The 16276-nt window shown below is 39.1% G+C and overlaps 1 protein-coding gene across 4 annotated transcripts in view; it reads right to left on the bottom strand.

Moving 5' to 3' along the window:
- trip10a (thyroid hormone receptor interactor 10a) overlaps positions 1-13696 on the bottom strand; it is a 28507-nt gene extending 14811 nt beyond the window's left edge. For 3 of the 4 annotated variants that reach the window (XM_077557532.1, XM_077557531.1, XM_077557530.1), the window contains exons 1-7: positions 13322-13695; positions 4499-4614; positions 3287-3343; positions 2790-2937; positions 1906-1968; positions 123-227; positions 1-40 (exon numbers count right to left, since the gene is read on the bottom strand). The exon at positions 1-40 is cut by the window's left edge and continues 89 nt beyond it. In XM_077557532.1, coding sequence (XP_077413658.1) covers positions 1-40; positions 123-227; positions 1906-1968; positions 2790-2937; positions 3287-3343; positions 4499-4614; positions 13322-13345 — 553 coding nt within the window. In that variant the 5' untranslated portion in view covers positions 13346-13695. Of the gene's footprint in view, positions 41-122; positions 228-1905; positions 1969-2789; positions 2938-3286; positions 3344-4498; positions 4615-13321 lie in introns of all 4 variants that reach the window. The other variant, XM_077557529.1, reaches the window with a different exon arrangement.
- Positions 13697-16276: the final 2580 nt, after the last annotated feature.

A 16276-nucleotide genomic window follows, 5' to 3' on the forward strand; every position in this document is an offset into this window, starting at 1 on the left:
CCTCTGCCACGTGCGCTCTCATGTGAGCTTGTTGCTTAGCCTTCCGAGAAAGTAAGTAGTCACTAAAGTTTACATTATACACATTATGACTGAATAAAAATAAACGCCACTACCGTTTTTACCTTTTCAACATCTGCCTTGGTGGCATTGATGTCCTGGTCCGTCTTGTCGGCATTCTGCGCCGCACGCTCTGCTTCTCGCCATTCCCGCTCAAAGCGCTTTTTACTCTGGAAAGATGACAGCAAGTAAAAGGAAGAACATTAGCAATGAAAGCATGTTGATTTCAGAATGTACAAACTAGATGAAGACTCTGTGATTTACTCTTGGAAAGGACATCAAATAGAGTGAGCCTTTATTGTGGTTGTTGCAGAACAGTCAAAAGCTCTCATCTTGGAAGCATTGTGTTGACCTGCTGCATGCAACGCAAATAGAATTTGTTTTCAAACTAAAATTTGTGCATAATTTAAAATAATAAAATGCATGACAGTGTGACTGCTTATAATATACAACAAGGATTACAGAACAAGGTGCACTGTGAACATGAAGGAATAAAAAAACAGGGAAGCATGATATGTGAATGCAGTGTTGGTACATGGAAATGCAGTACCTTATTACAAAAAAAACCCTGACTAAATTAAAATTATATGTATATAGTGACAGGGCTCTAAATTAACACACCGCCAACCCGCCAGATGCGGGTTAAAATTCTATTTGGCGGGTGGTCATAAATATTTACTTGTCAGTTTGGCTAATAATACAAGTTTCAAGGCTAGAAGTAAACTTACAAGATGTTGTGTAGTAGTGTGCACATTTCTGGAAAACTAGCTCTGAAAATGTCATTTGCGCCGTTAGAGGCACTGTTATTGTCAGACCTTGTCACAATAAAGGTGCTTTGACAGCTGAGATGTGTAGTGACTTTTATTTTGGAGGTGCCGTGGGAAGCATGCCGACGTATCTTCCTTGGACCTTCTCAATGAACATATTAGAATTTTAGCAAGAGTCCACATCCCTCCCTTGGAACTCATTCGGGTTTGACAACTTTGACAAGAATGACATTAATCAAAAAAAAACTGTAGAGATTTGCCAGAAAACCGCCACCATGAGGAGCGATTTGTTGACAATTCTGTTCCACCAAGAACCATTAACATCGCCACTCCTCAAGCACCACGATACAGAAAAGATACCGGCAAGTCATAGCGCCACACTCGCCAAGTGTAATTAATAGCGCCAACAATTGTATTTCTCGAGTGCTAAACACGTGAAGTGTTAAAAATTGAGTCAAGGTCTGTCGGAAGCACCGAACTAATTAAGGTGAGAAACAGTACGCAGTTATATAAGATTTGTATGTGAATGATGCAAGCCTAGAGATGGGCAGTTTTCTGACTTAAATCAATAATTAAACATGTCTTTAAATGTGTAGAATCATAAACTGAAGATATATCACCATACTCTCTTAATTGAAAGAGTATAAAAGTATGTTGAGTTGGACAAAATGTTTTGAAAAAAAGAGCAGGCCTTTCACAGACTGTATGGATGTGGGAGTACCGTAAATAAATTAACTTTACTATATGTTGACATAACATGCTGCCATAGACAATAGACATACTGTTACTTTATGTTTAGGGGCTTCAAAAAGAAAGAAAAAATCTGGGAAAATTTTCACTGGGGAAAAAAATTGGCTGGTGGAAATTGTGTTTGGCTAGTAACTTTAGAGAGTCACCAGCTACGTTGGCTAGTCATCAAAAAAAAGTTAATTTAGATCCCTTTATAGTGGTATATCATTGTAATTATGTTTTATGCTATATTTTTAGTCATGATGAACTTTCATAATGCACTTCTACTGTCAGGTCCATTTTAACCCTCCCATTAATGTGTTACAAAGTGTAGATACGAGACCACACTTACACTTTCTAGCTGCTTGTTGGTGATCTCCAACGCCTGCTGGGCCTTCTTGGCTTCCATCAGATACTGCAGACATGTATAAAAATAGAGTCAGCTAAGGGGGAAGGAAGGGTGGGTGCTTTTGGGGGGGAGGAGACGAGCGCGTGTAAGCACAGGGTAAATAGTGACAACACCATGGAAAAAAACAAAAATGGAAAGGACAAATGCCAGTGTGTCTGCCTGAGACGTCTTGTCTGCCGACAGTCTGATAATCCGATGAGACGAAGCCAAGGAATGACTCCTCGACGAGAGACGGCACATCACTGCACATCCAGCTTGGCTTCAATGAACGTCCACAATGTCCACATCACCATGACGCATGTCAACCTCCCCTAATGACTAGTGCCACGAGGACTAGAGTATTGGGACACACCTACAGAAAGTTTACTTTTTAGAAAAAGAAAAGGCACACACTTTGTTGGAATTCAGCCTAAAAGTTTGTTTTTGATTGGTTCTTTCACATGGACCTCATCCAAGCATGATTTTATGGAAAAGTGCCTTCCCTACAAAGTTGTAAGCATTCAATTGAGTTGTACAACTCACTAAGGGGAAAACTAAGGAATTTAATACAAGGCTTGCTTAATGAATCGATGAAGAGATGTGGCTCAATACTTTTGTCCACAAGCCTGCAAGGCATGCGCTCAAGAGTGAAGTGTGTTTTTAATTAAAACAGTGTGCAACACGGTCACAAAATGACCCTTTGACCATAAAATAAGTTGAACAAGACCTTTGCTCCCTCTGCTATTGTGTCAGGAGTCATTTCAAATCAGCAGGTTTCTTGTTGAACATTTTGAGGATGACTACAAATTCAAGTAATGCTTGAATTCACGCCCATCTATTTAGCTCACCGACTTTCGCTCCTGCTTCAGCTCCTGCAGGTATTTGGTGAGGTCGGCGCAAATGTTCATCAGCATGTTCTCAGCCACTAGCTCCCTCTGGCCCGCATAGTCGTTCATCTCATTCAAGATGTCCATAAACGACTGGTAGCTGGTGAGCCTAACCATTGTGGGGAGGAAAAGAAAAGAGGGCAAGTTCAGGAAAACGGCAATGAGATAACAGTACACTATAAAAGGGAAGTCAGGATAAGAGCTTCGTGATATTTTTATTCCTACTTCTTGTGGAGGTGTTTAAACCTCTCAGACACCAAATTATAGTTACAGCATATATTGTAGATCAATGTGTGTGCTGTTGACAGTGTCATATTTAAAATTCACACCAAGTGCAATCCACAAATATACTTAATACTTAAGTACTAGTGTACAATTTAGTCTTCACCCGAAGAAGGATTGTTAGACCAATGAGTATGTGACATTTAAAATTGACTGCACTTTTTAAGTTTGCTCACCCGCTGTCTGGCTCATCTTTGCTGTTCCGTTTTAGGTTAAACTTCTTTGAAAGATTCCTGAGACAAGACAAAAGTGCATCCAAAAAAATGTCCGTTTTAGTGATTCATCCGTTTCACATTGAGACAGAATCATACAAAAACAAGAGCAATATATGTCATAAGGAAATAATGTAAATCTGTCGCAGAGTTTGGAATCTGGACCGCCAAAAGACTAACCACAATTTTACATAAGGAAAACGGTATGAAATACATATGAATGACTAATGAAGTGGACGGGGCGGCGTGGCTGAGTGGTAAAGTGGAGTGTGAAGAATCTTAAAAGCATTTGGAAGACAGGGATGATGGCAGAGGAAAGAGACATTTTTATCCTAGTTCTTTTTTTTTATTTAAATTTATTATTCTATTATGTTTCTTCTTCAGCCAATGGCTTGCACTCAGAACATTTGAAACCGATCCAACAACTGAAGTGTGTCAGAGTATTTGTATGTATTATTTCTATGCATTGTACAACAAACAAAGCAATATAAGGAAGTTTGGGCAAATGAAAGTGAAAGTTCAATGACATCATACATCAATTGTCAACAATAGAGTATTTAAAAAAAAAAACACACAAAAAACACGCCCGTTCTCTTCCCAGTGCTGCGCTTCCTCATTTCATTGTTCCTCTGACCACATCCTGGGTGTCATGTGCCCGTCTGCTCCCACTTCCTCAGCGCATGCTCAACGAGTGGGAGTAGCGAGCGTGAGGAGGGAGCAGTGGGACTGCAGCTGGAGAATGAGGCCAGTGTGTTCCAATAGAGTCATGAGACTAGACAAACATGCCATAAACAGCCCTTTCAAATGTGAACACACACACACACACACACACACACACACACACACTTGTACTTATATAATTGCGAGGACATCCATAGACAATGCATTTCCTAGCCCCTCACCTAACCATCAAAAATGATTGCCAACCCCTATTCCTTACCCTAACCTCAACCATAACCCAATTCAGACCTAAACTTTAAAACCAAGTCTTGACCGTAAAAAAGAGGTCTTGAGTTGTGAGGACGGGCCAAAATGTCCTCCCTTCACAAAAATGTCCTCAATCTGTTGGTTAAAGACGTATTTTGGTCCTCACAATATAGTATGTACAAGTGCATACACACACACACACACACACACACTTAGGAACAGATGATGCAGGAGAAGGACAAGGCCCACCTCAGCTGCTTGGCATAGTTCAGTTCAATCTCTGTCCTCTCCTTCACAAATTTCACATACTTCTCCACCAGCTCTAGCCCGGAGTGCGTGTGCTTCTCGATGACGTCACATCGGTCCTTAGGAAAGAAAAAGAAAAAAATTTAAATTGCGCACGAGGGACTGATTAGGGAAAAGAGACATTGCAGGATGTGAATCATGTTTAGATAATGTTGCACCGGCTGGAATGCGATCAATAAACTTGCTTCATGTGACGTTGTTTAAATTCCCACCGCATGTAGCCAAGTAGGCTGGCTCCCGAGAAACATGCATATAAATGTACTTTTGCATCAGCTGCTTGTCCAATATTCCATTCATAAATATACCAAGATGTTACCAAGTCTGGCGCAATTATAGGTTCAAGGCACGCCCACGCCACAGACTCACCCCAACACTTCCACGTGTCCTTTTCAACAGCAGCATTCCACACGTTCAAATAGTAGCCATTTATGGAGAAAAGAACCATATTTGGTAACTTGGAAACTTGACATGGACACCACACAAGTCGCTATGCCGCACAAGAACCATGTGAGGAAAAGCCATGATGTTAAAGTCCTTTACTGAGGTGACGAATGTTTGCGAGTGTTTGCAAAGTTAGCAAATGTTGCTTTCAACACCAAAACCAAAACTGTTGGTGAAGTGTAGCTAATAGCGCCCTATTTTCGTTAGGGATGTAACTTCATTCAAACATCATGATACGATATCACGATATGAAGGTCACGCGGACATACGATAATTATCAAAGGCCAAAACATGCCTTGTGAAAATTAAATTGCACTAAAAAACTAGAAGGTGCTAGAACTGCACAAGTCACAAATGGAATTCAACCAGACTCATAACAGCGATGAGTTTTAATATCGCGATATCACCAAATTGCTGTTATCATTACATCCCTAATTTTCATGCGCCAACAGAAGAAGTCAAGCACAAAGTGTAGTCTAACTGTGCCCATTTGGTAGAGTTTTATTTGTTTGGGCATTTTCATAGATGGGTGCAGTTAGAAATTTGTGGTTTTTGTATTTAACATTTACAGTATTTAAAGAGAACTCGAGTTCAAAATGTTCTATTTTGTTTATTACAAGCCAGTATACCATACATTCATTCATTTTCTATATACAGCACTTCCTATCCAAGCTGACTTTTAGCAAGAGTCTGGGTTCACCCTGGTCTGGTCGCCATCAAATGTTGGGCCCGTATAGACAAACGATTATTCACATTCACATTCACGCCTAAGGGCGATTTAGAACATGCATGTTAAAAACTTATTTGTGTCTACAGTAACACAACTAAGACACTTAACACAACCTTTTTCACTCATCAGATTATCCTCCTCATTGTATTCATATTATGGTAATGAGGTCGGTACTCATTTAATGCAACCACTTGCTATGATATGACGCATGACAACAGCAAATTGCTAACAAATGTAACATAAAATAAGACTTGTTCGTTGCGTTTCACGTCAGCTGCAAACCTCAACATTCTCAGCCTAGTGGAATTAGATTTCCATAGTAAAAGGGCACTCAGACAAGCCTATCAAGAGTGAGTGACAAGATTGCTGATCTTCTCTCGTGGGACACTCCAAAGCTTTATTTGTGGTTATTTGTGATTGTATTAAGGAGAAGGTGGGAGGGAGAGGGGGTGGGAAAATTGAACAGGAGAACCCTGACAAGTTGGGCCAGGCCCTTCTGCGCCCTTCCGGAGACGACATTTTGACTAATTACACAACAGAGTAAAAGGTTTCTGGCTTAAAACAAAAGGTCATCTAACTGACAATCGACGTTTGTTCACCCATCCCACTGAGGTAATCCTGCAAAATGGTACAGTCTTACTGAGAGGGCTAAAAAAATACAATTAAAAAGAAGGCCACTATTGCAGATGATCTCTATGCCCAATTTTAGTGTCAGCTGACCAGTCCACCCGAGGCTATCAGCATGAAACATCAACACGTGGTGCTATTTATTCACGGTCCAAGTAATTATGTTGTCTGGAACATTTTAGGACAAAAGGGTCACATCACTGTGTGTCACATTTTTTTAGATGATTATTTTTAACCAAAAGACCAAGCATTTAAACACATTTCACAGCATAGTCAGGCAATGATACAAAGATCTGGTTTCGAGGGCCAGTGTCTGCCAATTACTAATACAAGAGCTGTGTCAAAACTTCTGCCTTTACAAACATAATCCTGCACAGCTTTATTTCACGCACGCACGCACACACACACACACACACACACACACACACACACACACACACACACACACACACACACACACACACACACACACACACACACACACACACACACACACACACACACACACACACACACACACACACACACACACACACACACACACACACACACACACACACACACACACACACACACACACACACACACACACACAAAAATGCTTTGTAAAATTGCATTCAACAATATTGGATTTGTAGGGCTGGGTGATGATGGAAAAAATTACAATACAAACACGATTATTTTTTGATAGATACTGAAATCACGATTAATAAACAAAACCTATTCATTGTTTTCTAAACTTTGTATTCATTTAATTCAATTACCAAAACTCAATTTTAAAATGTGAGACAAGTCAAGACAAAATGGTTCTTTACTATTTGTTCTATGCGCACGCCTCGCTAGTCTAAACACAACATTCTGATGAATATTGTGTTTACATTTTTATCCATCTCAGGAGTTGGCCATTTTGCCATTTGTGGTCAGCACAAACATTCAGCCAGCTTTTACTCGCTTCACCAGCTACATTTTGTTGTGCTCAGCATGCTTACCCCCAAAGGAAGGACATGAAACCTGACATGCTGAGGATTGCGCCAATCAGAATAGGCACAGTATTTGGTGATAGAAGACCGCATTTTTCTTGCCCATTACATCAGCAAACCAGCACTGAAATGAATGAAGGCAGCTATTGTTTACACACCGGGTAGGGCTGTAACAATAACGGCAATATTGTGATATCGCGATGTTAAAACTGCCACAATATCGTCGTCGTCATGTCATGATATTAAAAGCACATCTTAAAAAGTCCTCTGGATTTCCATTTGTGCAGTTCTAGCACCCTCTAATGGCTAGTTTTTTAGTGCAATTTAATTGTCACAGGGCATGTTTTGGCCCTTCTATGTTTAAAATCCACGCTAATGGTCAGATGAAGGGAAATGTAATATGCTTGTGAACCCGAGTCAATATGTGGAGGAACTCAATGTGTGCGTGCATTAGCAAGAAAGTTCCTCAATATTAAGTGTTATTAGAGATTGTAGGTTGTTTATCAGCATTGCTGTTATGTACAAAAGGACAATATTGTGGAGGAGGAGTGGTTAGTATGAGCTATTTTTTTTACATTGCTGTGACCTTTTTATATATATATATATATATATATATATATATATATATATATATATATATATATATATATATATATATATATATATATATATATATATGGCCTTCATATTGTGATAATATTGTATAGTGATGTTTGGATATCGTTACATCCCTACCGGATATGTCATTGCAATTACGCGACTGGTACCTGTTGGCGTTGCCCAGGGTGTTATTATTTTAATACTTAATCGGTGTGTGTTTTTAATCATGGAATAAGATGCTTGAGATATGTGTACTTTTATTGTTTATACACAATACCTAATCGAATACTGGAAAAAGAGGTTTCAGTGGTGGCTTTAACATTGGTTGACACAATTAGCTACATTGGGGGGAATAATAGAAACACTTCCATGTGCAAAGAAAAACTCCAACTACAGTAAAGAAAATAATTTAATAATAATTTAATTTAATAGATAGCAAAATTGAGTATTTTTAAAGGCAGTATAGTGTATATTAGTTAAAATACGGGTGGCAGGTTCATGCTTTCAAACTAATTTAATCCAAACGATAAAGCATTTGCTTACCAAAAGCAAAGAATGAGACAAACTACTTTGAAGAGTAATACAAGCTTTAACAATTCAAGCAATTCCCTATGGGATGAGTTCACTCAGAGGTCATTCAAAGAGGGCAACAAGAACCTATTGATCCTCAATCACATGATGTAGCTGTGATTGTTAATACAAAACAATTAGTGTGACAATTCTCTCGCAAGTCACCTAAACAGCTCATAAAGACATGATCTGGATCTAATATCCATTCCCCAATAAAAGCCCGGTTAGCGCTCGCTATCATATTAGCATGAGCCGCCACACTGGTCTTGCAAACCGCACACCTTTAAATAGCAGCAGGATTAAGTGCGATCAGCGGCCAGATGCCAGACGAGTGACTGTTGAGGTTAACATGACACAAAACCTGTGACAGGGGAACCTGCAAAGTGAAACACAATCTGTTTGATGACACCGTTTGACTTCCAATTGTTCTCACTTCAAACCGATTTTTTCCTATAGGAACTCATGTAGTGAATTGATTTTTGCCATCATAAACCAGTGAGAATTACATGCAACTAAAATAATTTTGCCCTAGGTATTGATGCTAGCTCAATGCTAACATGCAAGGCAAAATAAAAACAGCCGAGACAGGCTAACAAACAGCGCTGGTATAACCCTTTAGCAACGTACACTACAGGCCAAAAGTTTAGATACAGCTCATTCAATGTGTCAATTTGCTTTACTCTCATGACTATTTATTTACATTGTATATTCTCACTGAAGGCATCAAAACTAAGAATGAACACGTGTGGAATTATGTACAGGCGAAATAACTGAAAACATGTCTTATATTCTAGTTTCTTCAAAATAGTCACCCTTTGCTCTGATTACTGCTTGGCACACTCTTGGCATTCTCACCTCCGTGAACTCCTCCAATACTGTTGGAAAACCATTTCAGGTGACTATTCTTGAAGCTCATTGAGGGAATGCCAAGAGGGACCAAAAAAATTATCAGAGCAAAGAGTGACTATTTTTGAAGAAATTAGAATATAAAACATGTTTTCAAGTATTTCACCTTTTTTTTAAGTACATAACTCCACATGTGTTCATTCATAGTTTCAGTGAGAATCATTAAAATAAAGAAAATGCATTAGATGAGAAGGTGTATCCAAACTTTTGGCCTGTACTGTATATTTGAACACAAATGGTTAAGCAACACGTAAAAAAACAAAAACAAAAAAACAATACTGACGGGCATATTGGCCTACTATTAAAAAAAGGTTAAAAAAAAAAAAAAAAGCTAACACTCCTATAGCTTCAGGAGTCAGTAGCCTATGATTGTTCACAAGCTAAATGTCAAAACACAATGTAAAACTGTTTTTCCCACAGATTTGAAATCTACTTGGGTGGGTGGACTCCAGCGGTGGGGACAATATACCTCGAAATGCAAAGGTAAAACTTGTTGCTCATGCTAACTGACTTATTTTTACACAGTCCGTTCTATATTGAAACGCCGTGATGATGTTATGTTACTATGTTTACTGGCATGGAACAAATTACTATCGTAGTGGCAAGCTATGCAGTCATTTCATGAATATGACTCCTGCCGGCTCCAGGGTGAAAAACTCCAAGCACAAAGACAAAATCTCCCATTATTAAACAGTCAAATGCACTTGATAGTTTTGAAGAAGGTGCATTTTAAAACTAATCTGTATGTGAGTGCAGTTGGAGTGGACGCTAACTATCTGGCTCGTTGATGTGATTTGAAACACGCAATTTGACACCTCTGTTACAATCTTTGTTAGAGTGTACAATGACTAGTAAAATGTATGAACATTTATTTACTAATTACAACATTTATCTACTAACCTTGCAAAAAATGATCGCTGCAAACCCATGAATACTTTGTGGGCTGCCAGTCCTTTCAGTTGATTGCTGCTATCCAACTACATCTTTTGTCTTCATTAGTCGATATGCGATAAAAAGCAATATTTGGTTTACTCCTTTGTGTGTCTGTACAACCGACCGCACAGCAAGATATGACCGTTTTATAAGATAATCGATGAGATAAAGGACTTTACGCTGTATGAGATTCAATGGTTACAATGCAGGAAAGTGGCTCTTTTGCCGTCCAGCGTCCCGGAGGGGGCGTTCCCATTGGGGCAGTGAAGTCACGTGCAAAATGTCAATATCCTGTCGCAGCACTTTTTTTTTCTTTTTAAATATATTTTTTTATAAATATTCTTGAAAACTTCTTGGGTGGTGGCCAATTTACTTGGATGCCCCACCCAAGTATTAACATGGTGTGGGAAACACTGAAAAAATACCACAGATGAGTTCATGAATAGCATCGATAACCACAATGTCATAACCTTTTAGCAAGGTATAATGAAGCCCCATTATATGCTGTGGATAGACAACAAAAAATTCACGAATAATTGACGTTCAATGTAATTGCCTTATCCAAAAACAACAAGACTTTTTTTTTTGTTTTTTTTAAACAAGGGATCAAGTAAAAAAATGCAAATAAGCAGAGGATCAGGGAGAAAAATCCGGCAAATAAGTGGGGTGAAGAACTTCTTCTTCACACTGGCGCTACAATCGTCCAATCAAAGTAGGGCAAAACTAATTAGTCTGTTGCACAAGCACGCGGAACAGAAAAAGGGACGGAAACTGTGGCCCGAGGGAGAAACTGTAATGAGGCTGCAACCTTCCAGTCTTTATCTCTTCAATGCATTTCTGCCTGTCAGAGAATGTGCATGTGCAAGTTGTATCCATGACGTCATTTATGTGCTTACTTACTATTCGCCTACTATTGTGCTGTTGCCTTACAAGTTGCTAGTAGCTGCAGCGGCCTGATGCTCACGGAAAAAAATTATTTGACCTCCAGCTAAAAGAATGCTCTTTGTGGAATAAATGTGGACAAATAGTACAAAAAGTGTGGCAACATACCACTCAGGACAAGAGAAATAGTGCCTGTTAAGTGTTTTCAGACCAAATGTGTCTCAGTTTTAGGCCCTGTAAGTGGCAAAGGCGAATGGAAACAGGGCATATAGTTTTGCCTTAACATGAGTGACTCTGCTATTTCTTGAGATACGAGCCATGGCCAAAAAAATCAAGCTAAATCTAAAACGAAACAAATTACACCTTGTCCATTTGAAACAACCAAATTGCTTAGCCAGAAACTTTTTTTCCCCTCCGATTTGATGCAATTACTGAACATTTCTTCAAAAAAGTCAAGCTAAACATAAAAATAAACAAATTACACCTTGTCCATTTGAAACAACCAAATCGCTTAGCCTTTCGGTCCACTAGCTTACTGCTAACATAAATAGCATCGGTATTGCGATGCTTTAAGCAGTAATGCAATGGATAGCCACAGATTGATCAAACATCATGTAGGCAGAAATTCTAACAGTACTCCTTCATATGTTCTTCATACTCTGCATTGAATGAATTATATTAGTGCTGTACTGATGAGCTGGGAAAGGAGTTGAAATTTTTCAATGAACAGTATGTCCAGTAGCTCAGTACACATCTTGTAGACTTGTTACATGAGTCTAGCATGACTGACTCACCGAGTTTGACCCCCACATTGAATATTAATCAAGTGTGGTGACGTGTATCGTGCGGCACACTATTGACTTTGGGTGAAAGACAAACTACACCCCGGACTGGTATCCGGTATGTAGAAGACGACCATTGTCATTTGCATGTGAATGAATGGGAACTGAACCCATGACGAATGCTTAGAAGCAACTGAACCATTACACAGCAAATCCAGCCATGTTTTCCCCTTTTTTAGAAGAGGCACACCTCCCAGACAAACAGAGCAATTCTCCCTCTCTAGTTCAAATTGAGGTTTACAGCAGTTGACGTATTTTTACACTTATTTGACAACTAAAAATGTCTCTGTGCACAGCGTCCATACGCCTTCAGCAAGCATCTCTCTCCACTTCTTTAATCCCTACATCAAAAGTTGAATGCATTGCAGGACTGAACAAGTAATACAATTGAAATAGACATTGCAATGTAGTAGAATGCAATTTTCAAATCGCAAAGGCTGCAATTAAAAAAAAATCTCAAAATCATTCAGCCCTAGTACATCGGGTAGACGATAGAAGTTTTTATCATGACACTTATCTGCTACCTATCGTGTCTAATCATTACTTGTCCTCTATTAGGTGAATATTTACATTTCTAGTGCTGCAAACAGCGAACAATAACGACAGAGGTTTCTGTCTGAAACATTATTTTCAATTTTCTGTCATAAAACTAAAAGCAGTTGAACGTCTGCTAGCACAGAACTGCAATTATTATTGTACAATGATAATTACCATTGTTGTTTACGACGCAATGACAATGCAACATACGGTTAGTATCTTGTGGTGGACATGAATGTGATTAACAGTTGAAGAATCTTTCAAATGTTTTCAAATCAAAATGACACTGAGCATGTGTTGCCATCTCTATGGGAGCCAAGTGTCAACAAGGAAACACACTATTCCCAGTGGTTGCAACGTAACCCTGTGGGCCACCTTGAAGATGTGTGCACGGAAGAGCACTTGAAAAGGGTGACGTGACAACCTTGATGTGCAATTACATTGCCAGTGGTGTTCGGACATTACATTAGGTACAACCTGCACGATCTACTGAGTCCAACCTAGCAAAATGGGCCCGGATTTATGCAACTCTTGTACCTAATGAAGTGGCCTGCGAGTGTGTGCCATCCTGCAAACGTGGACTAACTTTCTAAAACTCGCAGTTTCCAAGGGGCGCTGACCGTGAACGCACCATCCCGAGGAATTCAAACAAGAATGGCTGCTAGCGAAAGCTAGCAAGAGTCCTCCTGATCGCGTTGCTTATTCGGCAGCGACTCACCCAAAGCTCGGTGCCCCAGTCCATGTTCAGCCCGCTGGCCAAGCCCTCTCCACCGCCCCGAATACAAAGAACTTCTCCAAAGTTATCCGAGTATAATCTCCCAAAGGCGGTCGGGGGAGGAACACTTTCTGCCCGTCGTCGCTCTTCCGCAGCGTCGCTCGCGTCCTTCAACAAGTCAAGTAAACCAGTAACATAATTGGCTAATTAAAGCCGTCTGACAGCTGCTAGTCTAGTTTGTCCAAATATTTTTCATAGCGAGAAAGAAGGATAAACTAACTGGGTTTCATATCCGCGTCACTCCCCAAATCCTTAAAACCTTAAAGGGCCAGCGCACTCAAGTTTGACTGCAAGGCCACGTCCCGCCCGCACCGGCGCGCGCGTCCTCGAACGTTGACGCGCACGTCGAGCGTCACGTGACACCTGGCACGCACACGTACCGGACTCAACATTAGGTACACCTGCGGTCTGTAATATAGCGCTGTCCGCTGCTTGCATTAAGAGAATGTGAACGGTATTTTTTGTTTGTTTGTTTTGTTTTTTGGGACAATTCGATTTTTAATCTCTATGCTGCCATATCTGTCTAATCTGTCCAAGGCCTTCACAATCACTTGCCAACACGACTGAAGGTGATGTAGGAACGGGAGTTTCTTTAACCTGATTGGTTTCAAAGCAAATCTGGCCCTTATGACGTCATCCTTACTCCGTCCTCTGATTTGATGGTCAAAGAACAATTGACTTGTCACTGCTGCTGCACTAGAAAATGTACACATTACATACACGTTGATGCATTTAATAATAATCCTCTCATATCTAGTCAGTATGATGTAGGCCTACTTTTATGTTTTTTGTGAAGAGAATAATTTTTTTTAATTTCATTTATTTTTTTATATGGGAATATGCAGCACATTGTTTTTTTGTTTTTGTTTGTTTGTTTGTGTTTCCCAACCCTTAACGAGCCAAGGGCAAGGCACATATTTTACATTAGAAAAAATTCCACCACCAAACATGATACAAAAAGCAACGAAAGGGAAATAATGAATATCAGACTCCATGTGCTCCAGGCACGTGCAGGGTGTGTGTGTGGGTGGGGGGGGGGGGGGTGGGGGGGGGGGGGGGGTTATGGGTGCCGGGGCACATGCCCTTTTGGCACTGATGGCCAAAGTATATATTATATATATTATAAGTATACATTTTTTATGCTACTTGCACTATAGGAAAATCCTAGTTTTGTTATTTAAAATGTAAATTTCATGTACATTTTACATAATCGTTTTTATTCATGTCAATTGGTTGTTCATAAATTATTCTTAATACACACGTCAAAACGCTTTTTATGGTGATTGGCATTGCAGACAAACAACAGTTTCATTATGTGTGATTTATTGTTTAGCCATTATTTCAATTAAGAATTTTACAATGGATACCCCCCACACACACACGCACGCACACACATATCTACATAGACACCCTCTAACAATTTCGAATAATCCCGATGCAAATCTATAAATTGATTATTGCTATTTTTTTTCTTTTACTCAAATTTAGAAAATACTCATCAGTAAACTTGTACATGTACAATGTAAGATTTGTATGAAAATGTATTTATCTGAAACTTCAGGCTTATAAGCCACTGTATTTAACAAACAGGTTGCAGTCTGTTTCATGTTTGAACAGCACTGACATAAAATATTAAGGCTTAATGTTCTATTAATATAACATTCTTCCATGCTTAAAATGTGAACCCAAAGTAAGACATTTTTTGGAATATTTCCATCAAATGTGATACTTAAAAATCGATTTGGCCGCATATTGAATCAATTTGAGAATTGTGCACTGTAATATCGCGATATATTGCAGAATATTTTTTTAACACCCCTTGTGGTTAGTGCAGGCACGTTATCATGTGCCCGTTTTCTTTTTGCTTTGAGCACCTGCCCCTCTAAAGGTCACTGCACGCCCCTGATGTGTTCACAATTTACGTGGAATCTGAGTCTGTTTAGTTGAACGTATATACTCACAGGCAGTCATGAATTATTCTCTTGTATGAATGGGAAGTTGGATTCACACGTTTATTGTAACTTCTGCCATTAAACGGAAGCGTGTTTAGTTCTTCTGCTCACAGCTCGCCAAAAGTCAGATGGCTGAGGCTTACCTGGCTGCGACTCGAATACAGATACCGGTGAGCCGTATCGAAAATTGATGCATATGGGAATATACAATTCTTATTAACATATTGCTACAATTTTCTGAATTTTTGATACAGCACTTATATAGAATATGTATGATTAAAGTATATCCATGACAGCCTTCTTTATGAAATGTAACTAATTTGGTGAAATGTTCTAGTTCAAATGACTGAATGTACAAAAATAAAGTGGAAAATTCAATTGACTATGGGCTTGCAAAATTACTTTTCCAAAACACAATTAAAAAAAAAAAAAAGGAAAAAAAGATCTTTTGTATAGTTTTTCATGGCTACAAAGCTGTAAACATCAGCCTTTAAAACTTCTGAGGATGTCAATTGAACCATGTGTTTTGTTCTACTTTGTGTCAAACGTAAGTGGTCAATTTAGCAGAACACAACCAGTTATTTCTTGGGAGGCACCATACTGGTAATAAAAACTATTCAAAATATTTTCTTCTACATATTTTTTTTTTTTCTGGGCTGCAAGTTTAAAAAAATATTGCCTTCAAACAATTGATGTGTATCAAATGACAAAACTTTTTTGTGATTATATTTTTGTTTCACAAATAAAGTGGAACATTTCATATGCACCCAATTATCATTTATTGAGGGTAAAGCAATAATTAATTCACACTTTTGTCTTTTTCTCAAGGCTGCAAAGCTGTAAAAGTTAACCTTTTGAAAATGTGCTGCTTCTCCCATAACTGAACAATTTGTTAATTTTATGAGCAAATAACTTAACGGCCTCACCAATGCCCGCCTGTCCTGTC

This window comes from Vanacampus margaritifer, chromosome 2, assembly GCF_051991255.1.
Source record: "Vanacampus margaritifer isolate UIUO_Vmar chromosome 2, RoL_Vmar_1.0, whole genome shotgun sequence".
NCBI classification, from domain to species: domain Eukaryota; kingdom Metazoa; phylum Chordata; class Actinopteri; order Syngnathiformes; family Syngnathidae; genus Vanacampus; species Vanacampus margaritifer.